We start from the raw sequence: 26,133 nt of genomic DNA, 5'->3' as shown, positions 1-26,133 counted from the left end.
TATGCAGTTCCCATAGTATCCAGCCAGATTCCAAAACCCTTGAAGTTGTCTTTTGGTCTGTGGCTACTGGAAATGTAAGACACTGGACCCTATTAGGGTCTAAAAGGAGTCCTTGATCTGAGATCAGTACCCTAGGTATTTGAGCTGCATTTGAACAACTTCTAATTTCTCCTTAGAGACCTAATGAACTTTAGCTGCTAATGGCTTGAGGAGACTGATGCTATTTTGCTCACTTGCTTCCTGAGAAGAGGAACAGAGAAGTTCATCAACATACTGTAAGAGGGTAGATAGACCTTTGTGGAAAAAAATGACATCTACTAAATCCATTTTTAGGATCTGTGAAAAGTAGGAAGGGCTTTCCATAGAGCCAGGTGTAGAGTTGCCCTTCCCACGTGAAAGCAAATAAAAATTGACTTTCAGGTTCCATGGGGATGCTGAAAAAGGAACTACAGAGGTCTATTATGGTGAAAAATTTACCCTCTGTAGGTATTGCTATTAAAAGCGTATGAGAGTTAGGGATGGTCAGATGATGAGGGATAACGATGTTCTAACTAGCCCTCAAATCTTGGACAAATCTCTCTCTTCTTCCTTGGGGTTTCTTAATAGGGAGAATGGGTGTAATACAAGGACTGGTGCAAGGAACTATGGGGCTTTGTGTCTTATATTCCTCTGTGATTGGTTGAATTCCTGCTAAGGCCTCAGGATTTAAAGAATATTGATTAATGCTTGGAAAAGCTTACCAGGGTCAATTTGAATTTGATTTGGGGGAGCTGAATGAATCCACCCAATGTCAGCTGTGGATTTTTCCCAGAATGTCTCAGGGATTTCTTTGGGGAGTTTTAAGTTTATGTTATCTTCCAAGCTTGTCCTAAGGGCAAAAACTGCTAATAGGGTTGAGGAGCTTGGAGTGCCAGGAGTTGTTGAGGGAACTGAGTCAATCTCAAGAATAATTTCCCCCTTTTGAGAAAAAGAGATGACAGCATGATATTTCTCTCAGAAGTCTCATTCTAGGAAGTTGACAGGAGAAGAACCAACCAATAGGAAGGAATGCTGTCCTGGAGGGAGCCCAGTTGGAAAGGGAAGGGAGGGGATTTATAAACTATAGGGGGTTTACTAGATATTCTCACCATTTGAATTATCTCAGTGCTCTGAGGAAGGGGTTGTTTGGGATTGGTGGGACTGAGCACAGAAAGTGTGGCTTCAGTGTCAGTTAAGACAAGGAGCTCATTTCCAATCATAAGGGAAGTTTCACCCAGATGATTAAGGGGAAGGATTGGAAAACCCCTTGTTTGTCTTCAGAGCAAGCTCAGTCCATAAGAGGAGCTAAAGGCTTAACACGGGAGGATTATTTAAAGTGTTTTAGTTTAAGGCAATTCTTTTTCCAATGGCCAAGGTTCTTACACAAATGGCAGATATTTTTAGAGTCTGAAGGCTTTGATTTAGTTTGTTGAAGCCTCTGGGAGGAGTTTGATAGCTGTTGAAGCAGTAAGTTTATGATTTTAGTGGCCTCTCGTTTATTTGAATTTTGAATAGTCCGGCCCAATCGGTTTGCCAAATTAACCAAATCAGGAGTTGCCATGGTTTCCCAATTAAGTTGGGCTCGCTTTACTAGAATTGTGAGATCTTCACCTGGGCCGCTTCTAAACATGGAGTTAAAGACCACCTTAGTGGACTCTGCACCGAAAGAAAGTCTGTTAATACAAGTTCATGTGCCCAATGTACAGTAAGGCCAAATAAACTGAAATGTCGGAGTTTGGAGCAGAGAACAGTTTATTGCAAGACCATGCAAGGAGACAAGGTGGCTCATGCCCTGAAAAGCCTCAAGCTCACCAAATGATTTAGGCAAAGCACTTTTAAAGGCCAGGAGAGGGGTGGGTCGCAGGGCACGTGATCAGCTTGTGCACAGTTCTCTGATTGGCTGATGGTGAGGCAGCAGGGTGGTGTCACAGGGGTTAACATTATCAGTCCTTAGGCTCCAGGAGGCCTGGGGCTATGTGCTCATGGTCATCAAGTAGTTCTTCCATTTGGTGTGGGAAGGGGGGTTCACAGCTGCAAAACAACTCAGGAAATGTGCATCAAACACTATTATCTAGAATCTTACATATTGGATGGAGCACACTTTGGTCCAGGAAGGTCAACCTAATTACACTTCAAGGTTTTTCTCTCAAGGGACCTCTTATTTATAATAACCAGCCTTCCTCCCGCCGGCTTGGATTGTCCTGTGCCAACTGTCACACCACAACCACCACTTTGTGGCGCAGAAACGCCGAGGGTGAACCTGTGTGCAATGCTTGTGGACTCTCTATGAAACTTCGTGGGGTGCCTTGACCGCTTGCTATGAAAAAAGAGGGACTTCAAACGAGGAAACGAAAACCTAAGAACATAAATAAGTCAAAACCTTGCGCTGGTAATAGCAATAATTCTGTTCCCATGACTCCAGCTTCCACCTCTTCTAACTCAGATGACTGCGGCAAAAATACTTCCCCTACGGCACAACCGACAGCCTCAGGGACCCTCCTGGGCCGGCTGGTTCTTGGTGCGCGTGGCTAGCGTGGAGGCGGCGGTGCCGGGAAGAGCCTGCTGGAGCCGTTATCTGTGAGCAACTGGTAGAAGCGTTTGTGAAAGGTGTCTGTGTTGACAAAGAAGCGACATTCTCCCATTTTGGTCCCAGTTTATCACGTTGGAGGACAGCTGGCTTTGTGAATGACTGCTTTCTAGGATTTTGTGAGCGCTGTAGGTGAGGGGGATATTATTATATCCACACAGCAAGGCTGGGTCCTTCTTCGGCTTGACGTTTAAAACCTCCAGTGATGGGCTTCCCTGGTGGCGCAGTGGTTGAGAGTCTGCCTGCCAATGCAGGGGACACGGGTTCGAGCCCTGGTCTGGGAAGATCCCACATGCCGCGGAGCAACTAGGCCCGTGAGCCACAACTACTGAGCCTGCGCGTCTGGAGCCTGTGCTCCGCAACAAGAGAGGCAGCCATAGTGAGAGGTCCGCGCACCGCGATGAAGAGTGGCCCCCGCTTGCCACAACTAGAGAAAGCCCTCGCACAGAAACCAAGACCCAACATGGCCAAAAAAATAAATTAAAAAAAAACAAAAAAACAAACAAACAAAAACCTCCAGTGATGATGGGTTTGCCCCGTGGATCTCCAGCGGCCCCTGTGACTGACGGGGTGGAAATTAGTCATGCAGGGTTGTCCTCGTTTAATAGGGACAGCCAAGCTACAAAACAAAGGACAATCGTAGGCATACTCCCAGTGGAACAAGGAAACGGGCCACATGCTCTACTTAGAGATATAAGTGGCAACATACCTGCTCCCCCACCTTTCCTTAATGCCTGTGATTTAAAGCACAGAGAACGTCGCAGAGACCGAATCAGACTTGCTGTTTTAATTCCCCTCTGAGAAGTCAGCTGTAGGAGATCACCAGTAGGCATTCCTAGAGGACTTCTTTTAAGTTCTGATGTCCCTGCATGTGGGCATATTCAGTGGTGGTACTATCGTGACCTGGTACCTGAGCAAGCCTGGCTGGAGCTGAGTATTCTGGAGCACACGAAAATCATTTTTGCACTGCTCTGAAGCCTCATTTTGTTGACTTTGTGGCATGTCTTAGCTTTCTGTACGTGTTGCTCCTCTGTGTTTTAACTAGACCTCTGCCTCATTTCTTCTGATGGTCATCAGGTTGCTGACCCTGCTCCCTTATGACTCAGTTTCTTTGTTGCAGGCTGTGCAGGTGTGGTGTGTAAGTTTTGGAGGTGGAGGGAGGGCAGTTTGTCTCCTGTATGAGAACAGGAAGACCCGTTGCTGCTGCCGGGCAGCCTGGTATTAAAATAGCCCCTGTCTTGTTCCTTTGGAATTCTTTTTTTAAATTATTGCAATAAATGATTTATTTGCTTTCATTTATATAATATTTACTATTCATTAGACCTTATTATTTTTCATTTTTCTTTTCCTTACTTTCTCTGTATTTAAAAATTTTTTAAATTATTTATTTTTGGGGGCCTTGCCATGTGGCATGTGGGATCTTCCCTGACCAGGGGTCGAACCCGTGACCCCCTGCGTTCGGAGCGCGGAGTCCTAACCACTGGACCACCAGGGAAGTCCTATCAGAGTTTTATAATCAGTTTCTTGTATGGAATTCTTTGTGTTTGTTAAGAAATGTGTTGAACTTAATTTTTGATACAGTTGATTAATTTTGTGACTTTTGAACTTAAAGATAAATTTCCTCCAAATGGTTTTTTTTTTCATTTAGTCTGAAATCTTCTTTATCTGTAGATTTACTGAAAAATGTTTATTTAGTGACCTAAATAGACATCAGATTTTCTTTGGCATTTACAGTCTCTGTGGTTTGTAAGAATATTTAAATTTTTCATTGAATTCCATTTATTGACTGAGTTATGTTTTATGGTGTTTGTTGTTATTAGGAGGCAAATATGGTAACATTCTATTACAGCAATCCCCAAATAAGATTTAATAAGTAGTCTCTATATATTCTATCCCTCTTAGGACTTGTAACTAAAAATTTGTAAAACTGGAGGATACTTTACATATATACACACATATATAAAATGCATATGTATATTGTATATATGTATGTAACATATAATATACAAAAACTTTATAACTCATCCCCCAATTTATAGATAAAAGTGATCTCTTAATTTTCTTTGGGACAGGAAGGATTAATTTGATAAAATGAGCAATAAGACAATGACTGAGGATAAAAAAATCACTGAACATATTTTGCCTGCCTAAAAGTAGTTCTATAGATAATTATTTAAAAAAATTAAAGCCTACTTAAGTTTATATTAAAACTGCAGATATAATGTTGAAGTCATCATTAAACATGTAATGTTGAAATAAATGGAGATGAACTCTAAGAAAAAAAAAATACTATTATCTAGGTACTTCAGAGACAAGCTAAAGCAGAGGATATGGGGGAAGGCCTGTCCTGGGAAGGCCCCATAGGGTCCTGCTCCGTTCCAAGTCCAGGATTTTCCTTAAAAACAATTTCAAGTCTGTTGTAATAGTCATGCACAGGTTTGTTAGTCCTTGAGTGCATGCTTTGATTTTATTCCAATCAACAGGTTTTGGGAAGGCCCAAGGAATGGCTTCATGTAAAGATTTTGCTATTTCTTGGGCTTCAGAGCTGTCAGCTGGCATGATACATTGAAGATCCTCTAAAGGATGATTCCAGCCAGCTTTAGCCATCCAAAGTTGGGCCTGCCTTCCCTCAAAATTGATAAAGATCAGGAAACACAAGCTCATAGATTTGAATGACAATGTTAAATTTCTTTGCAAAATGGTGAGGGTTCTCAGTAAGCTTGGAAAGCTCTTTGGCTATAGCTAGCAATTCTACCTTAGTCCCAAGTACGTAAATTAGATTTAAAAGGGTGCCCTCATTATTGGGTTTCAATTTAAACATATGAGTTTGTCTATTTATTTATGTATTTATTTTTTGGCCGCACTGCACAGCTTGCAGGATCTTAGTTCTCTGACCAGGGATCGAACCCATGCCCCCTGTAGTGGAACTGCGGAGTCCTAACCACTGGACCATCAGGGAATTCCCTAAACCTGTGAGTTTGAATTGGTTGAATGAAAGAGGTTGGGGGTGGAGGATCAAGGGGGGCCTCAGGGTTTGGGGAGTAAAAAGAGAGTTCAGCAAGGGAAGAGGAAAAGAAAGAGGGAGATGGGGGGAAGTGTGGAGGACAGACTTGAGGAGCTGGAGGGGGTGACAGAAGAGTTACCAGTCTTTTAGAACTGAGATATCTTTTCAGAAAGTTTAGAATTTGTGTCTTGGAAGGAACTGATTTGGGGATCAGAGGATTGTAATTCAGGTCACATAGATTCTGGTAGCAACCTAAACAGCGTCCTGCTGGGGAGTAAAAGTCAGGAGCTTTTAAAGGCAAAGACGGGAGATTTGTATTACAAAGAATTTTAATTGTAGTTGGAGGCAGAAGCTAGTGTTGACTAAACAGGTTTGAGTGCTAAGGCTAACACTAGAGGGAGGGGAAAGTCCGGTCCATGACTGTGACAAGTTTCAGGTGTTCTTGCAAAGTCCTTGGAATATTTGTGGTTTGGCCCAATTCAAAAGTCCATGGTTTCATCCATGTGTGAGGTTCACCTCCTTAATGGCCTCCTGGCTCCATTTTAAAACCCCTTGACATAAGTGAATCTATTTTATTTCACATTTCACAAAACCTTACCAAGGTCTTACTTCATTCCCACTCTAAGGCTATAGGATACAACACTAGGCATGCACAATTGTGGCCAACTATGTAAAATTAAATTTAAACTGTGTTTAGTTACATTTCAGAAGGAAAGAAGGCATGATTTAACGTGTAATATAGATTAAATTTTAAAATTTTACAATAATGGAGCCGGCTATCTTCCTAATGTTAGTCACTGCCACCTAAAAGCGTTTACCAAGTTAGGTGCAAGTGATTCTGTACGGCATGAACTGCCAAGTAAAAAGCCTTTTTAAGTACTGAGGGAGTTATAAAATAAGATACTATATGATACAGTCCCTGGCTTTAGCAAGCTCAAATCCAGAAAAGGGATAAAATATGCAAAGGGAAGTTAAGTAACATTGCCAGGAAGAGTTCGGCGAGCGGCTCTAATAGTGCTATGAGGTCAGAAGAGAGAGAGGTCTGTAGGGGCTCCAGTCATGGAGAGAGACTAAGGAAGGAGGTGGGAACTGAGCTGACTTGGACCCTAAAGGATGGGTAGTTAGGCCTAATTGAGAGAATATGGAGAGCAAGTCTCATGATCTCATGAGGACGATTGCATGATAAACAGGCACATGGCATCCTGGCTGCACTGCGAGGATTAATGTGGTGTGATTTACTTTCTGCTCTGCCAGTCCTCCTCTGCTCTAGTTATTGTCTCCACTCTGTACACTCAGCCATGCCCAGCTCCTTCACCACTCCTGACCAAAGGGGGCACTGTCTTAGCGACCTCACCCTCCCAAGCCTGGACATGAGGAATTTGACTTGCTACGGTAGTGTGAAAGAATTCCAATCCAAAATAGAACTGGAGGAGATAAAATGGAGAATCTTTCGCACGTGCCCTCAGGAAGACAAAATTAAGGACTAAGAGACTGATTTCCCATAAATGACTGATTTATCAAAAACTGATAGTGTGGGAATTTTCTCAGATGACAGGGTTGGATCCGAGGTTGTCTCCTATTGACCTTGGGAAGTTTAGCCAGGGACAGGCAAGGAAGAGGACCCAGACGGTATTGGTCTCACAAAGTGGACTGAATTGAGCTTTGTTTGCATGACTTGTTGGCCTGAAACAAATAGACTGCTAGATATTTTTCCAGCAAAGATGGGTTTATTCAGATCAGCAGAGAATCGCAATTCAGGGTCTGCAACCATGGCGAGCCACATGCAAGTTCCCTGTGCAGTAAGGAAAGGAGAATCCTATTATCGAGGGGAGAAAGAAGTTGGGAGGGCTATAGTAGACAAAGAGTCCGTGGCTTTTCATTGGCTGAGTCCTTGTCAGGAAAGGCGTCTTTCTTCTTCCTGTTCCGCTCTGCTGTTGCTGCAGGGTGTGAGAGCGCCCCCTGCTGGTCTCCCAACTCTATTTAATTGAGGTTTCTGTTTATTAATTTTTTTGCTTACTTTACAAGAAAATGAAGAAATCATAATATAATATTTTTGGTAATGTTTTTGTAATCATGATAATCAGTATGAATTTTGTGAGTTTAAATGTATGAATGGCTAAGAGACCCTGATATATTAGAGAATCTGACTTACTAGACTTGTGATTTTAATTTATGTTTAATTGCTATTCCACTTTTAGTTTTTTTTTGGTTCTTTTGTTTGTTTGTTTATGTATTTATTTTTGGCTGATCCGCACAGCATGCAGGATCTTAGTTCCCTGACCAGGAATCAAACCTGTGCCCCCTGCTGTGGAAGCATGGAGTCTTAACCACTGGACCGCCAGCAAAGTTCCCCACTTGTAGTATTTTTATTGGAAAGCTCTGTATAGGGAAAACTCTTCCTCCCATGTGTTTCTTCTTTACTCCGACACCACTATCACACCGACAACACTTCCAACAGCAGATATGTGGGATTTTTTTCCATGTCAAGCAATTCTGTGACACCCTCTGAGTGTCCAACAATTCAACTCAATTTTGACACTATCTACCTGGAGATAGCATCAGATCCCACAGGTGAAGATCTCAGTCCCACAGAACTGCTCCTCTCCCCACTTCGGATGACAATTGCAAGTCCAGGTTGTCTCCTGTGCTTCTGACCAATTGATTGACTATAAATCAAGTTTCCCATGACCCCATCTTTGGTTTCGATTAATTTGCTGGAGCAGCTCACAGAACTGATGAAAGCAGTTTACTTACTGTTTATTGGTTTATTATAAAAGGATAAGATAAAGGATACAGATGAACATCAATATGGAAGAGATGCATAGGGCAAGGTATGTGGGAAAGGATGTGGAGCTTCCATGTTTTCTCCAGGAGCACCACTCTTCCATACCTGCAGGTATTCACCAGGTGTTAGAGAAACTCTCCTAACCCAGTACTTTTGGGATTTTTATGGACGCTTCATCATGTAGGCATGATTGATCATTAATTTCATTTCCAGCCCCTCTCTCCTCTCTGGAGAATGGGAAGAGAGGCTGAAAAGTCCAAGCTTCTAATCATGGCTTGGTCTTTCTGGTGGCCAGCCCCCATCCAGTAGCCCACCAAGAGTTACCTCATTAAAAGTGACTAATGACACTGCTATCACCTGGGAAATTCCAATGGATTTATCAACTCTGTGTTAGGAACTAGGGTCAAAGACCAAATATTAAAACAAAAGATGCTCCTAGTGCTCTTATCAATTAGGAAATTACAAGGGTTTTAGGAGATCTGTGCCAGGAACGGGGTGAGGGGTGGTGACAAAGACCAATATATATATATATGTGTATATATATATATATATATATATATATATATATATATAATCTCACAGCTGTAAAAGAGTTTCTTTGCAAACAGTATTTCACTGTTTAAGAAACTTTGTTTTAATCAAAAATTTTGGACTTATTAAGTTTGTAAGTAGTGTTTAAAATACTTTGGATGATTTGTTTTGTTAGATTTTTAGCAGTGGTGCATTGGTAGATGTAGCATTTGCCAGTTTCACTGTGTACATATTCCCATTATGGTCAATTTCACACTACCTACATGATGTCACTGAAGCTGAGATTGAAATTTGAAATTAGCAACTTTAATAAATTTTGTATTGATTTAAACACAAGTAACCATGTTTTGTTTTGTTTTCCTGAGCACAAAATGCTCCCTTAACATTAAAAAACAAACAAAATAAGCTCAAATGACTATGGCTGGGGGTAGGGGAGCCATCAGGGGTAAATGTGTGAATGGAAATCTCTTCTTTAAATTCGTTGTTATGAATCTCACCATCTTTAAAACCAACACGCCAAATCTGATAAATTCATTCAGGTAAAGGGAATAGGAACAAGATATAATATGGATAATTTAGTGTGATTTGACATTGGTTATACTTAAATCACTCAATAGGCAAATTTTAAGCCAGATTAGGAGAGGCAGGATCTAATTTAGTAAATCCATGGAGATGTTTTAGGGCAGAACGCTCTTTCCACTTCAGAATTAAATCCCTAGCACATCTGCACAAAAATGTACACATGGTTTCCACCATCTTTCCGTGCCACTGCAATGGTAGGCATGAATGTCCTGGCTGATGCTCTCAGGAACATCAACAATGCCAAAAAGAGGCCCAAATGTCAAATCCTTACTAGGCATTGCTTCAAAGTCATTGCCTGGTTTATAACTGATGTTGAAGCATGGTTACATTGGTAAATTCGAAGTCATTGATGATCACAGAGCTGGGAGAATTGTGAACCTCCCGGGCAGTTAAAGTGTGGAGTGATCAGCCCTAGATCAGGTGTGTAACTCAAAGATCTAGAAAAATGGCAGAATAATCTGCTCCTATCCTTTCAGTTTGGTTTCATTGTGCTGATGAACTTAACTGGCATCATGGACCAAGAGGAAGCAAGACAAAAACACACATAAGGGGGGCTTCCCTGGTGGCGCAGTGGTTGAGAGTCTGCCTGCCAATGCAGGGGACACGGGTTCGAGCCCTGGTCTGGGAAGATCCCACATGCCGCGGAGCGGCTGGGCCCGTGAGCCACAACTACTGAGCCTGCGCGTCTGGAGCCTGTGCTCCCCAACAGGAGAGGCTGTGATAGTGAGAGGCCCGCGCACCGCGATGAAGAGTGGCCCCCGCTTGCCACAACTAGAGAAAGCCCTCGCACAGAAACGAAGACCCAACACAGCTAAAAATAAATAAATAAATTAATTAATTAATTAAAAAAAAACACACATAAGGGAAAATCCTTAGGATTCTTTTTCTAGGAATGTAACATATAGATACAGATAAATCACTTCAATGGGGGGAAAAGTACACCATGGGAGGATTCTGATTTCCAGCTTCCTCCATGCTTCTATTCCCAACTTAACATTTCCACAGAGTAGAACAGCATTGCCTTGGCCGCTCAGGTGAACAGACATGGTAATAGTGGTGCCAACTGAAAACAATGCTGCTAAAATTTACCCCTCTCCATGAAACATGGATTTTACATCTAGGGACCTTGTTCCGATTTGTATCTTACCCTCTTAGACTTCAGGAAACATTTACTCAGGAATAGCCACATCACTCTTAATAGTATCTTGGACCGTGGCTCCTGGGTGTCATTCAGATCTCATATCACTGAACTATTACTCACTCAAATTGGTCTAACTTGGCATTTCACATCCATAATGTAGCTCAAACTCATCTTGACTCCCAGCCAAGTGCTGTTCTCAGTACTGTCCTCTCTGGCAGAGATAAAGTTTCGTGTTATGTTATATATCCAAACATATGATATAAAGTATGATTCATGCTTAAATTGGTACATAAGTATCTACCACTGAAGCCTCAAGAGACAGGAGGCAAGGTTAAGAGATTAGAATGATAATACAAAGAGATACTGTTGAGTTTTCCCCTTTCTGTACTCCATTTATTACTTTATGGAACTTTGCTGAAAGAGGCATACAAATTTTGTCAAATCCTTTCATTGGAAATATCTTACTTTTCATAAATCATAGAAACTGAAAGTCAGAAGAAATCTTAGATCTAACATAGCTCACTTTTCCATGGAGTTTGGGAATCTTATCCACAACATACCTAGTCCAACACAGATTTCATCTAACTCTTGTCTAGATATGTCACATGGTGGTCCATTCAACTGTTGGCCACTTCTGATGATAAGAAATCTCCCTCTTGTGAGGTTAAGGGTAATTAGTATATGCCATTGCATACTGCCCTTTAGGGACATCCTCAGATCATCTTCCAGAGAGGGACTTTACCACCATAAATTCAGTCTAAAAGAGCTTGGAGTAGCTCCAGGACAATCCAAGGAGGTTTAAATAGACAAGATGGGATCAAATCTAAGATAACACGAGAATGAGATATGACTTTGAGGAGATATGAGTTGATAATAATGGCTATAGATAATAGTTTACTGAGTATTACTATACATCAGGGATCAAGGCACCATTTAAGTACTTTATATTTATTAGCCATTTATTTCTTACAACCATCTCATGAAGAATATTGTCCTCATTTTCCCTGTTGAAACTGAGGCACAGAGTAACTAGTCCAAAGTCATGCAACTAGTAAGTCAAAGAGCTAGGATTTGAATCCAGGTCATTTGGCTCTGGAGCCTGGACCCTTAACCACTATAGCAGACTATCTCAATAACTGTAACTAAGAATGCCTAAACCATGTGCGAGGTGTTATTTACTCACTTAATCCTCACAACAACAATCTAACGAGGCATGCACTATTGCAGAACAGCTAAGTAACTTGCCCAAGTTCTCACAGCTAGTGAGTACTGAAGTTGGAATTCAACTCCAGGTAGCCTGGCTCTAGATCTGATACTCTTCTCCACTATTCTAGATCCTCTTGGTGGTATTCTCCATGTAGATGATGATGGTGTCAGATACAGAACTTTGTTAAGTGCAGGGAAGACAAATGACAAGGTGGAAAAGAATAAGATAGGCACAAGCTGGTAAAAGCGTGGAGGGAAATTTTTTTTTTTTTTTTTTTGTGGCACCGAGCAGCATGCAGGGATCTTAGTTCACCCACCAGGGATCGAACCTGTGCCCCCTGCAGTGGAAGCACAGAGTCTTAACCACTGGACCACCAGGGAAGTCCACCATGGAGGGAAGTTAGATGCTAACTGGTATCCGGGACACTCAGAGGACTCCCAACTCCCAACCCCAATCATTCTTGCTAAGGACATAGAGAAGACAGATTATCTCTAAACAGATGGAGCCTAAAGAATCAAAAAGAATGGCCTCCCTGCAGGAGTACATTCAGGAAGCTGCCTCTGTGCAGAATGGAAAGTCATCTTTCCAGTCTGGCAGAAGACAATCTCCAATCTTTACCGGATAATGGGGAAATGAAGCCTAATATAATTTGCCACTTTTTGGTTTCAGGAAGGGGGTGAGAAGTTTGCGGATACCTGAATGTTTACTGTGAACATGTGGATTGGAGGTACTACTGGGGCAAGTAAAGAAAGGTCTGTTTAAAATTCTACTCATTGGTGATGATCATTTTGAGATGTGTAGAAATATCAAATCACTATGTTGTGCACCTGGAACTAACATGTGTTGTAGGTCAATTATGCTTCAAAAAAAAAAAGAATCAAAAATAAAATAAAATTTTATCCATTGGATTCCCTTTTTAAAAAAAATTTATTTATTTTATTATTTATTTATTTTTGGCTGCGTTAAGTCTTCTTTGTTGCGCTCAGGCTTTCTCTAGTTGCGGCGAGTGGGGGCTACTCTTCGTCGAGGTGCACGGGCTTCTCATTGCAGTGGTTTCTCTTGTTGCAGAGCATGGGCTCTAGGTGTGCAGGCTTCAGTAGTTGTGGCATGCGGGTTCAGTAGTTGTGGCTCGCGGGCTCTAGAGTGTGGGCTCAGTAGTTGTGGTGCACGGGCTTAGTTGCTCCGTAGCATGTGGGATCTTCCCGGACCAGGGCTTGAAGCCGTGTCCCCTGCACTGGCAGGCAGATTCTTAACCACTGCGCCACCAGAGAAGTCCCTGATTTCCTTTCTGAACAGGTATTTTTTTTGCGTGTGTGAGCTACGTCGAAGTTTTCATGGTACGTGAAGGTATTAAAACAAAAAAAGCCTCAGAATAATGAATAGTGAGTTGTACTGAACATTAAGCAATGCAATTAGTTCATTTTTCAGAAATCCATATAATAGACTTCTTTTTTTTTTTTAATTTTATTTATTTATTTATTTATTTATTTATTTATTTATGGCTGTGTTGGGTCTTCGTTTCTGTGCGAGGGCTTTCTCTAGTTGCGGCAAGTAGGGGCCACTCTTCATCGCGGTGCACGGGCCTCTCACTATCGCGGCCTCTCTTGTTGCGGAGCACAGGCTCCAGACGCGCAGGCTCAGTGGTTGTGGCTCACGGGCCCAGCTGCTCCACGGCACGTGGGATCTTCCCAGACCACGGCTCGAACCCGTGTGCCCTGCATTGGCAGGCAGATTCTCAACCACTGCGCCACCAGGGAAGCCCAATAGACTTCTTAACTAAGAATGAAGTCCTTTGGATTCCACATTTAGTTATTTGTTTGTTCATTCAGAGGACATCACTCAGTCATCTAAAATAATATCTAAATCAGTGTTTAGAAGATCATATTTGCAGTGGAAATTTACAAGTTTTTTTTAAAAAGAAATGGATTCACTTTAAAAATAAGTAATTATTTAAAATATCCAATGCTTGTTAGTTGCAGTCATTCAGTAAATATTTATTGAACACCTACTGCTAAGTACTGTTTCAGGTTCTCAGTATACAGCAACAGCAGCAAAGCAAAAAAACTTTCAGCCCTGCCCTCACAGAACTGACATTTTAGTGGAGAAGGAGGAAATAACCAAAAAAAAAAAAAAAATGACATTTTAGAGAGTGCTAAGCATTAAGAATAAAAATGAAGGGGATTAGGAGTGGAATGTACAATTTATATGGGATGACCAAGGAAGACATAAAATGCACATATTCCTTCAGGTTTAGGATTATGTAGTATTTCACCTGCACTGAGAGGTATCTGATATATATATATATATATATATATATATATATATATATATATATATATTTGTTTGTTTTTTTTTTTTTTTGGCTGTGTTGGGTCTTCATTGCTGCGCGCGGGCTTTCTCTAGTTGCGGTGAGCGGGGGCTACTCTTTGTTGCGGTGCGCAGGCTTCTCATTGCGGTGGCTTCTCTTATTGTGGAGCACGGGCTCTAGGGTGCGCGGGCTTCAGTAGTTGTGGCACGCGGGCTCAGTAGTTGTGGTTCGCGGGCTCTAGAGCGCAGGCTCAGTAGTTGTGGCGCACGGGCTTAGTTGCTCCACGGCATGTGGGATCTTCCTGGACCAGGGCTCGAACCCGTGTCCCCCGCGTTGGCAGGCGGATTCGTAACCACTGCGCCACCAGGGAAGGCGGCTGATATATTTTTATATGCTACCAAAATAATGATGTTAAGAGGCAATAAAAAGAAAGTGTACTGGGTTTTAGGGTTCTAGGTAGCAACACTTTTTTAAAAAAAATAAATTTATTTATTTATTTTTGGCTGCATTGGGTCTTCATTGCTGTGCGCAGGCTTTCTCTAGTTGTGGAGAGTGGGGGCTACTCTTCGTCGAGGTGCATGGGCATCTCATTACAGTGGCTTCTCTTGCTGTGGTGTACCAGTTCTAGGCGCATGGGCTTCAGTAGCTGCGGGGCCCCGCCTCTAGAGCGCAGGCTCAGTAGTTGTGGCGCACGGGCTTAGTTGCTCCGCGGCATGTGGGATTTTCCTAGACCAGGGCTCAAACCTGTGTTCCCTGCATTGGCAGGCAGATTCTTAACCACTGCACCACCAGGGAAGCCCTACTTTTTAAGATTAAATCCATTGTGAGATACCCCTAGTTTCAATTCCACTTTAATAATGAATACTTGGGAGTCTTGTTTTTTTTTCCTTCAAATTTAGTTTCCCAAGAAGTAGCAGGACTGACTTTTCCTGTACTCCAGGAACACTTACAAGGCTACGTGTGCTCTTGAGAGCAGGCAATATGTCTCATTTTTACTTTTTATTCCCCAGAGTCCATGACAGTGTGGGGCACATACCTTTCAAAGCAAGTTTGGTGCTTGGAAGCCACTGAATGTGTGTCCAGTAAATACTAACTGCAAGTATTGGTGCGAGGCAGAATGTTGAGCAACAGGGCCTGCTCAGGCACAGCACATCCCAGAGATTCCAACTTCACAAGGGCAGATTTCTGAAGAAATCTCTTAATTTGGATCAAAATGCTTTCTGGTGCTTTCCCTCTGCCGAGACAGCACGAATTTATGAAACGTGCTCCTGTCTGCTCTAAAGGCAGCGTCCGATGTTGACAGCTGCATTGGGCCGAGAGGCCAAGTTCGTCCTCTGCCAGTGTTAGACCTGTCCCTAGAGGAGCCCCTCTAGGTGGAGAGACTGACGTCTGCCTCTTTGTCTCCCGCCTGTTTCTCCTAGCCCCTCGTTCCCAGTCCCGAGTTGCCCAATGCGCCTCCCGCCCGCCCACGCCCAGGTCGGAGGACTTATGGCCAAGGCATCCATCCAGGAGGAGAACACCGAGCCGAGACCTCCAGCGTGGCCTTCCTCTTCTACCGCCCCGCGCACTCACTCCCGCCCCGCCCCGCCCCTCCGGAAGCTCCCCGATTGGCTCCGGCGGGCGAGGGTGCCGCTGATTGGCCAGCGGGCCTTCACCGCGCAGTGACACTGCTCTCTCCCGGCCCGGCCCGGCCCTGAGTGACAGCCCGCCGGGCCGCGCACGGGGTCGAGGACTTCGCCTGCGGACTCACGCAGCGCGGGTTGCGGCTCCCGGCTCAGACCGAGGCTCACTCGGCCGGGGAGAGGGTGGCAGGAGCAGTGGACCGAGGGGTAGGGGTTGGGGTGCAGGGAGGGCCTCGGGTCTTGGGCTGGGGGTGCAGGGCTGGGAGGAGGGCGGGGGCGCCAGGCGGCTCCGGGGAGCCCAGGGACATGGCACTGCCCGACGATGAGGAGGGGACAACGGTGGCGAACGGGCACCCGCCCGCGAACGGATACCTCCCGGTCCCGGGGGACGCGCCCGCTGGAAAGGTGAGCGCGGAGACGCAGAACGGGCCCAAAGCCGGCTGCCTGGCCCTGAATGGGGTCTCTCGGGACAGCCCCAAGGCCGCCTCGGGAGCCCTGGACGGGCCGAAGACTCCGCTGGCCCCGGAGGAGGAGACCCAGGCCCGGCTGCTGCCCAAGGACCCCGGCGAGGAGACGCCGGCGGTCGAGGGCACCCTGGTGCCCCGGACGGCGCTCTCCGCGCGGCGCTTTTTGGTGCTACTGATCTTCAGCCTGTACTCGCTGGTGAACGCGTTTCAGTGGATCCAGTACAGCATCATCAGCAACGTTTTCGAGAGCTTCTACAACGTCTCCTCGCTGCACATTGACTGGCTGTCCATGGTGTACATGCTGGCCTACGTGCCCCTCATCTTCCCGGCCACCTGGCTGCTGGATACCAGAGGCCTGCGGCTCACCGCCCTGCTGGGCTCCGGCCTCAACTGCCTGGGCGCCTGGATCAAGTGCGGCAGCGTGCAGCAGCATCTCTTCTGGGTCACCATGTTGGGCCAGTGCCTGTGCTCTGTGGCCCAGGTGTTCATCCTCGGCTTGCCCTCCCACATCGCTTCAGTGTGGTTTGGGCCCAAGGAGGTGTCCACAGCTTGCGCCACCGCCGTGCTAGGTAATCAGGTAAGGACTAGGGTAATAGATGAAAATTGGATCCTGAAGGACCAGATAAAACGTCATAGGCCGTGTGAGCTAGGTATATGGATGGACCCTTAGGAGGCGTTCTATAAATGAAGGAGAGATGAGCAGTCATAAAATAGGAAGCAGTCTTGGATTAAAGAGGGGTTTTGCTTTATTTGTGAAGACAGACCTTTCAAAACCAGCTTAAAATGACTACCTGGTCATCTTTGAGAATTACCTGTAAAGTAATTACTGGTACAGGCCCATATCTAGGCCTAACATCATAGAAAACTTGTCAGTGCAATAATGAATGAGTCTAAAGTAGGTATTATTTTTGTCATCAGTGTATTCTTTGCAAAAGGAAGGTGCTGGGTTCTGGGAAATTTGTTCTTGAGGGGTCCATGTAAACAGCTTCTGTTTAATTTTATATATTAGCAGTCAGCAGAGTGCCTGGTACATAACAGACATTGTAAATGATCGCTAAATAAATCTAGTGATAAAGACCTCACAGCATTACTGAGTCCTATTACCAAATTTTAACGGTAAGAAAATGCAAGACAAATCATAGATCATAGAATCCATTGCAAAAGTGCGGCTTATTTTGCCAAGTCTCCATTAAACTGTTTCCTAGACTTTGCCAACACCGTAGGTTCAAATTCATTAGCATTCCAGTAGCATTATTAGGTAGAATTTGTGTGTGTGTGTGTGTGTGTGTTTTAATTGCAGAATGGTCCTTTTACTGTAATTTAAATTTTGCATATGGAGTCCTATGATACTTTATGTAAATTATATTGAGTGTTCATTCAGCTTGAGGAGAATCAAGTTAAAAACCTGTATAACAAGGGACTTCCCTGCCGGTCCCATGGTTAAGACTTCCCCTTCCAATGCAGGGGGTGCAGGTTCGATCCCTGGTCAGGGAGCTAAGATCCCACATGCCTTGGGGCCAAAAAAACCAAAACATAAAACAGAAGCAATATTGTAACAAATTCAATAAAGACTTTTAAAAGAAATTGCTTAAAAAAAAAAAAAAAAGACCTGTATAACAAAAATGTTACCTCTCTCTATACATATATCATGTAGCTATGTAACAAAAGAATATTACTCTTTTACTTCTGGTCTAACACTTGTTTCAAGATCACAGTAAGATCTATTTAAATTCCATGTAAAGACTAACTCTACATGTGAGCTTATTGCTTTATATTTATTTCCTTTAAAAGTACAGAAGAAGGGATAGCTTGAAATATAGTTGTATATCCAAAATAATTTGTGACTGATATTTTAGTTGGTTGCTTCTGCATGTTTGGATAGGAACTGTTCCCTTAAAATATTTTTTCATTTACGAAATTATATGCAAGATTAATACCTCATTGAGCATGATGGAAATATTATCCACTCCATATCTATGGATTATCTATTTCATGGATAATAAATGGAAATGTTTTCTCATAGGCAGATTTCCCTCTAACACTTAGCATACCTCTGGGCCTTCCTCCTACATTCTCCCCAAGTGTTCGAATCCTTCCTTGGCTCTAGGAGCTCTGCACTTGCTCACGACCCCCAAGTATGCATCTTTAGCCTAGATTATGGAGTGATCATTCATAGTAATATTCAACATTATTGAGCATTCACTAAACCTGGCACCATGCTAAGTACTTTACACACATTGTTTCATTTAATTTAATTATGTAAGGTAGGAACTATTAGTCTCCTCATTTTATATATACAGAAGCTGAGACTTGAAGGGATAAAATTATTTTCCAAAAGTCACACAGCTAATTAGCAGCAGAATTCACACTCAGGTCTGTCTGATTCCTGAACCCTGTCTTTTAACTACCCATCTACTGTGCCAAGTCTCTAACCTGAGGGAACCTTCTAAAAAAAATTTTTTTTTAAATTTTTTAGCCATGCTGCACAGCTTGCAGGATCTTAGTTCCCCAGCCAGGGATTGAACCCAGGCCCCAGCAGTGAAAGCACCAAGTCCTAACCACTGGACTGCCAGGGAATTCCTGAGAGAACCTTTTAAAACATAGATCAGATCATGTCACAGCTCTGCTTTGAACTCTCCAATGATGTCCCATAGTAATTAAAATTAAATCTAAATTCCTTACTCTGGATTACAAAACCTTACTAATATGTTTTTGGTTCCTTAAACAACACTAAGCTTGCATTTTTCATAAGGGCCTTTGCAAAAACATTCTCTCTGTCTGGAATGTTCTTCCTCTTAGGATCACATTGTTATATCCGTATTATCATTCAGCTCTCAGTTTAAATTCATTTTAAATATCATTCAGTGGCATTTCTTGAGGATCCCATTTAGAGTTGCCCAGTCGCTGTCTTATTACATCACTGTACTTTAATCCTCTATGTAGTGCTTATCACTGTCTGATATATTTATGTTTCTATATTAATTGTTAATTATTACTCTTCTCCCATCCCCACCATTAGGTTGTAAGTTTCATGAAATAGGCACATCGTCTGAATGTACAGCATTCATTACAGTGCCTGGCACGTTGTAGATTCTCCATAAAAATGTATTCAATAAATGAATGAGCTTCAGACTTACGTTAGATACTGGTCAGCTGGATATTTCCACTTGACTATCCCATATGACCCCACCAATCAAAATTTACCTTGTCTCCCAGCTCATTGCTCTTCATTTCTGCTGCCACCATCTTAGCCTTGGCCCCCCGTAGCTCTCACCTAGAGCTTGCTAACTGATTTTCCTATCTCTGCAGCTCTTGTTCTCTTCCCTCTATTCTCCATATTCGTCCATTGTGGTCATTCTAATGTGCAAATCTGTCCTGGACACTCCCTTGCCCCCTGCAGTGTCTTCCATTGCCCTTAGGAAAAAATTCAAACTCTCTTAAGTGTCAAGTGAGACCTTCCAGTTCTGCCTCCTGCCAATTCCTCAGCATCACCTCTCTGCACAGCCTCCATTCCTCATACACAGACTCTTTCTCTGCTCTGAGGGGACTTGTGCACTGCTTACAGTTTCTCACAAGGTCATGCTCTCTCCTTCCTTTGTACATGATGTCCCCTTGACTGGGAACTTTTTGTTTTGAATTTTATTTTATTTATTTTTTATACAGCAGGTTCTTATTAGTCATCAATTTTATACACATCAGTGTATACATGTCAATCCCAATCGCCCAATTCATCCCACCCCCCCCACCCCCGCTTTCCCCCCTTGGTGTCCGTACGTTTGTTCTCTACATGTGTCTCTATTTCTGCCCTGCAAACCAGTTCATCTGTACCATTTTTCTAGATTCCACATACATGCGTTAATATACGATATTTATTTTTCTCTTTCTGACTTACTTGACTGGGAACATTTCCATTTCACTTGGCTAACTCTAATTTCTTATTCACATCTTTGCTTCTTCAGAAATTTTTCCTGAACCCCAAGTCTATACAAGGTGCTCCTCCAAAGTACTCTCTTAGCTAAGGTGACCATATGTTCCAGCTGGCCTAGAATAGTCCAGGTGTACATCTGTTGTCCAGTACAGCTGCTCATGGGGTCCCTTTCACTCTGACTAGTGTTCTTGCTTGAATGATCAATTACACGATCTTCCCAGTCTTGGCACCCTCTACCTCTCATCACAGTACTGCTCTTACTACACTTGTAATTACCTGTTTAACTGTCTCTATCCAGCTTTTTATAGGGAGCAAATGAAATATTTGGTAAATGTTACTATCTCTGCCTCAGCCTCCTTTTTGAAACCTATCTTGGGCCCTTCTGTCTCACCTCCATCCCCCAAAGAATCTGAAATCTCCCTCCACTGAGCCTCCTTTAATACTTTGATTTTATTTCTCTTGTTGTGATTATCATAGTCGGCCTAATTTTTTTTTTCCTGAGGTGAAATTCACATAACATAAAATTAATCATTTGAAAGTGTACAGCTCAGTGGCATTTAGTACCTTCACGATGTTGTGCAGCCATCACCTATATCTGGTTCCAAAATATTTTCATCTACCCTCAAAGAAGACCCAGTTCCCACTAAGCAGTCACTCCTCATTCCCCCCTCTCTAGCCCCTGGCAACCACTAATTTGTTTTTTCGTTATGGATTTCCCTAGTCTAGATATTTCATATAAATAGAATCATACAGTATGTGACCTTTTGTGTCTGGCTTCTTTCATTTAGCAAGTTTTCAAAGGTCATCCATGTTACAGCATCTATCAGTATTTCATTCTTTCTAAATAATATTTCATTGAATGGATATACCACATTTTGTTTATCCATTCATTCATTGATAGACAATTTGCTTGTTTCCACCTTTTGGCTATTGCACATAGGGCTGCTATGGATATTCATGTACAATATTCAATACCTGTTTTCAGTTTGGGGGTATATACCCAAGAGAGGAATTGCTAGGTCATACAGTAATTCTATGTTTAACTTTTTAAGGAACTGCCAAATTGTTTTCCATGGTGACTGCAGTGTTTTACAATCTTATTAGCAGTGTACAAGGGTTCCAATTTCTCCACATCATGACAACATTTGTTATTTTCTGTTTTTTTTTTTTAAATTATAGCCATTCTAGCGGGTGTGGTTTTGATTTGCATTTCCCCAATAACTAATGATATTGAGCATTTTTTCATGTACTTGTTGGACATTTGTACATCTTCTTTGGAGCAATGTCTATTCAGGTCTTTTGCCCATTTTTGAATTGGGATGTTTGTCTTTTTGTTGTCGAGTTGTAAGAGTTCTTTATATATTCTGGATAGTAGATCCTTATCAAATATATGATTTGCAAATATTTTCTCCCATTCTGTAGGTTGTCTTTTCTCAGCATTTTTTGTGTGTATGTGTGTATTTTTATTCTCCTTTTTTATTGTAAGTAGCCAAAGGGTAGGGAGTGTGTCTTACACAACTTTATAGCAGCATCATTTGGATGGTTGGAGCTTAGTAAATGTTTATTGAATAGGGAAGATATTTGACAGCAATTTTCCTTTAATGGTATGGTAAAAAGACATTAGAGTATGGTGCTTTAGAGCTTACGAAAGGACCTTGCAATAGTGGTTGTCTTTATGTTGATTAATTACTATTTTTTCTCATAATAAGAAGAAAGAATTAACAGAACTGTTTCTTTTACAGCTTGGAACTGCAGTTGGCTTTTTGCTGCCACCAGTTTTAGTGCCGAACACACAGAATAACACACAACTGCTGGCTTGTAATATCAGTACCATGTTTTATGGAACTTCAGCTGTCGCCACACTTTTATTTATTTTAACGGTAATTGGTAAGTGAATTATTTTCCCTAAAGCTTAAATAGATAAGTGCATGACAAACATATGAAAATAAAAATAACCAACCCTGAAAATTTGTACTGGTAATATCTCAAGTGCTATTTGCTTGTTTCATTCTTGCTGTTCACTTTCTTGTTTAGGTAATGAATGCTACACACCTAGGGATATGTTATGGTCCGCTACATCTGTTTTAATATTGTAAAGGGTTTGAAGACTAATTCGTCTCATTTATCTCCCTACTAACTTTTCTTTCCTGATAACTGTTGGTTTCAAACATATTACCTGCCTCCTCTTTGCATATCCGTCTACATGTCTGCATCTTACGCTAACCTCGCCAGGAACAAGTTCTTGTCGTGCTTTGAAATGATGCGAATAGGCTACAACCTTCCTTTAAATGATAAATCCTTCCAGGGATCCCCAATTTAACAATTAACTGGATCTGAAAATGTTGACCAGTGAATGATCCTGGGCAGCAGCAAGCTGTTCAGCAGAATTTCAAACTGTGGCAACTATCTGCTTGTTAGGCCACTCCAGCAAAGCACTGCTGCCACCACTCGTCCCCGAGTCCTCTCGTCCGGGCCTGTCTCTTGAAGCAGTCAGTCAAAATCAGCTGCAAGCAGCCATCATCAGTTTGGAAGAAGGTTTGGGAAGGTCTGCTTTTTTTTTTTTTTTTTTTTTTTTAAATTTTTTTTTTTTTTAATAGCTACTTTATTTATTTATTTCTTTATTTTTGGCTGTGTTGGGTCTTCGGTTCGTGCGAGGGCTTTCTCTAGTTACGGCAAGTGGGGGCCACTCTTCATCGCGGTGCAGGGACCGCTCTTCATCGCGGTGCGCGGGCCTCTCACTATCGCGGCCCCTCCCGTTGCGGGGCACAGGCTCCAGACGCGCAGGCTCAGTAGTTGTGGCTCACGGGCCCAGCCGCTCCGTGGCATGTGGGATCTTCCCAGACCAGGGCTCGAACCCGCGTCCCCTGCATTAGCAGGCAGACTCCCAACCACTGCGCCACCAGGGAAGCCCGAAGGTCTGCTTTTTAAAGTTTATTTTTAATGGGAAACAATTTTGATTTCAGGGAAAAGAATAGGTGAGGCTTATTTAAGCAATAGAGCTGCTAACATAACTATAATATTGCCTTTTGGGCGCTCAGTATATCTTAAATTGATTTGAAGAAGAAAGGAACTTTAAAGTTGAAAGGCCATCTTTTAATCATTAAAATTTATAATTAAATTTCGTTATAGCTGGAGTTTTAAATTTTATATGTTAATTTTTACCATGGTTACAACAGTAATGAAAAATGCAAGTTTTTTTTATGATCACCAGATATAAAATCCTCAGTTTTCAAAGAAAATGTATGTTAAAGACTATGGAGTGTTTTGATAGAGATGCCTTTATTTTTTTAAATTTTATTTATTTAGTTAATTTATTTTATTTTTGGCTGATTTGTGTCTTCGTTGCTGCACATGGGCTTTCTCTAGTTGCAGCGAGCAGGGGCTACTCTTCATTGCAGTGCACAGGCTTCTCATTGCGGTAGCTTCTCTTGTTGTGGAGCACAGGCTCTAGGCGCACGGGCTTCAGTAGTTGTGGCACGTGGGCTCAGTAGTTGTGGCTCGCGGGCTCTAGAGCGCAGGCTCAGTAGTTGTGGTGCACGGGCTTAGTTGCTCCGTGGCATGTGGGATCTTCCCAGACCAGGGCTCGAACCCGTGTCCCCTGCATTGGCAGGCGGATTCTTAACCACTGCACCACCAGGGAAGCCCAGAGATGCCTTTAGAGGTGAACTGCTGGACCCAGGGATAGGAAACTCATCCCACATATTTTTAATTTCCCTTAAGATAATGAACAAAATATTCTCTTGGTAGCATTTAAAGTATTCTGACATGTCCAATCTACCTATGATTGGTTTTTATGTTTCTGTTAGGGAGTGGCATATTTGCTGTGTGCTGACTACTGAAAAAGGATAAATTATCCCGTGTACTTTTTTGGCAGTTTAACAAGGTTTTAAAAGAAATCTATATTTTTAAAAAACAAATTCCTGTATCTACTTTTCTGGTAGCCATATTTGATTTGCTAGATGAAGTATGAGATATAGTTTATATACTTTTTGCATAAATGGATCTTCCATTACCAATAGGGATTATTAAAATATAAAATTCTCTTTCTTTTGATTGCTATGTATCTTTGCATAAATTCTGGTTTTCCTTTTTTTATCGTCTTCAATTGCTTATCTCTTTGGAAGAAGTGAGAGTAATAGACTGTATATAAGATATCTATAGATACAAAATTATATATATGACACATGTATTTAAACATATATATATATATGAGATGCTACAAATATAAGATTTTTATTTGTCAAAGGAGTGGGACAAAAAACATAGGTATGACCATTGGCATATCACCCTGTATTATTTAAGAAATTAAAAGAGAGCTATTCATGTACATAATTATTTATGTACTCATGGCTTATGAGTAGAGAGTGGAAATGGAAATGGAGGGGAATGGAATGGTAATAGAATAGGAAAAAAAAAAGCTCATTGTCAAGTTTTGCTTGGTGACCTATAAACTTAATCTTATGATACTAAGCATAGTATAAAAGCAAGATAATATACAGTTGTGATATGAAAGTCTAGGTTGAAAATTGTGACGTTTAAATTAAAAATTTACCTGTTTTCCTTATACCTAAGTATTTGCTATTGAGGAAAATATGGATTATTTTAAAAATCCTAACTTTCTTAAAGTTCCTTAATTACTAAGAGACAATGTTACTTCCTTCTAAATTCTACCCATAAATACTTTGGAAGCACAATCAAATCTTGTAAAATAATTTAGTTTTGCTGATGCTTTTCAGCAATGTGACATATACCAAACTGGTATTCAGAAGTCTTCCTAAAATACTAACTTGAGGAGGGTTCATGTCCTGTAATCCTATTACCCTCCCTAAGTGTAATCCATCTAACATTTCTAGGAATTAAGCCCAACCTTCCACTGAATTTCACACTAATACCCCATTCTTATTGGGAGAATACCTTTACAGTCTCTAACATTTGATTGATATGTACCAAACATGTTTAAAAGCACAACTACATGCTATATTTCATTTAATCCTCAAAGCCCTATAAGGGCGGTACTATTATTATCATTCCCATTTTATAAATGAGGAAATGGGGCACAGAATTGAAGTAAATTTAACTTACCCATGGTCACAGTTAGTATATAAATGCTAAAGATGAAATTTGAGCCTAGGGAATCTAACTCCATTAATAAAATGTTACATATACAAATATATCATTTTAATTTTTACTTAGTCTGATTTTTTGTTTCAATTCCTCTTGTATAAGTGATAATGCTGTTGTATTTGAAAGCTGTTCTTCTTATGCAGAGCAGTAAACTATATCACTTAAGTATGTCAGTTAAAATCCTTATCATCCTGATTCACTAAAATGAGTGGATGACAGAAACCAAAGTAATGGCAGTCAAAATATTTAATATTATGGTATTTAAATACATGAGTATAAAACATGCATGCATAATTTTACTTTTGATTCTTATATTCAGGATATTTATATATTGGTTCCTCTTATAAATTGTTAATAGAAGTATGTTTTACTTAGTGTATAAGAATTTCAAGCCCTGAGAAAAGTCTCTGATTTTATTTTATTTTTTAAACTTTATTTATTTATTTATTTTTGGCTGCACTGCGCAGCATGTGGGATCTTAGTTCCCCAACCAGGGATCCAACCTGTACCCCCTGCGGTGGAAGCCAGCTCCTAACCACTGGACTGCCAGGGAATTCCCTGAAACGTCTCTGATTTTTAAAAATAAATATTTCTCAAAAAGACAATGTATTTTGTGTAGTACTCAATAATTACAAAATTCTTTTACACATATCATATAGTCCTCATACCAGCTTTTTGTTATTATCTCCACTTTATGAATGAGAAAGCAATAGCTGAGAAGCAGGAATTGATTTCTTCGAGTCATATAGTGAGATGAGGCAGAGCCAGGATTCAAACCTGTGTTTGTCTTATAATAAATTAATATGTGTAATGTCCGCTTGAATCACAA

At 41.6% G+C, this 26,133-nt stretch overlaps 1 protein-coding gene, 1 non-coding gene and 1 pseudogene across 3 annotated transcripts in view; 2 read left to right on the top strand and 1 right to left on the bottom strand.

The window, feature by feature from the left end:
• Positions 1 to 4,026: 4,026 nt before the first annotated feature.
• TRNAR-CCG (transfer RNA arginine (anticodon CCG)) lies at positions 4,027 to 4,100 on the bottom strand. The gene has a single exon. It is a non-coding gene; the product is annotated as a tRNA-Arg (tRNA).
• A 5,598-nt stretch (positions 4,101 to 9,698) lies between these two features.
• LOC130704898 (40S ribosomal protein S15a-like) lies at positions 9,699 to 10,397 on the top strand (annotated as a pseudogene).
• Positions 10,398 to 15,931: 5,534 nt separating this feature from the next.
• The window catches only part of FLVCR1 (FLVCR heme transporter 1), a 40,411-nt gene continuing 30,209 nt past the window's right edge, over positions 15,932 to 26,133 (top strand). Inside the window, exons 1-3 of one of the 2 annotated variants that reach the window (XM_057532680.1) lie at positions 15,932 to 16,829; positions 21,923 to 22,067; positions 22,599 to 22,715. In XM_057532680.1, the coding sequence (XP_057388663.1) occupies positions 16,092 to 16,829; positions 21,923 to 22,067; positions 22,599 to 22,715 (1,000 nt within the window). In that variant the 5' untranslated portion in view covers positions 15,932 to 16,091. The remainder of the gene's footprint in view (positions 16,830 to 21,922; positions 22,068 to 22,598; positions 22,716 to 26,133) is intronic. The other variant, XM_007175591.2, reaches the window with a different exon arrangement.

The sequence above is a fragment of the Balaenoptera acutorostrata genome, chromosome 1, assembly GCF_949987535.1.
Source record: "Balaenoptera acutorostrata chromosome 1, mBalAcu1.1, whole genome shotgun sequence".
Classification (NCBI taxonomy): Eukaryota; Metazoa; Chordata; class Mammalia; order Artiodactyla; family Balaenopteridae; genus Balaenoptera; species Balaenoptera acutorostrata.
Note: the sequence above shows the minus strand (reverse complement) of the source record. Positions and strands in the feature narration are given on the sequence as shown.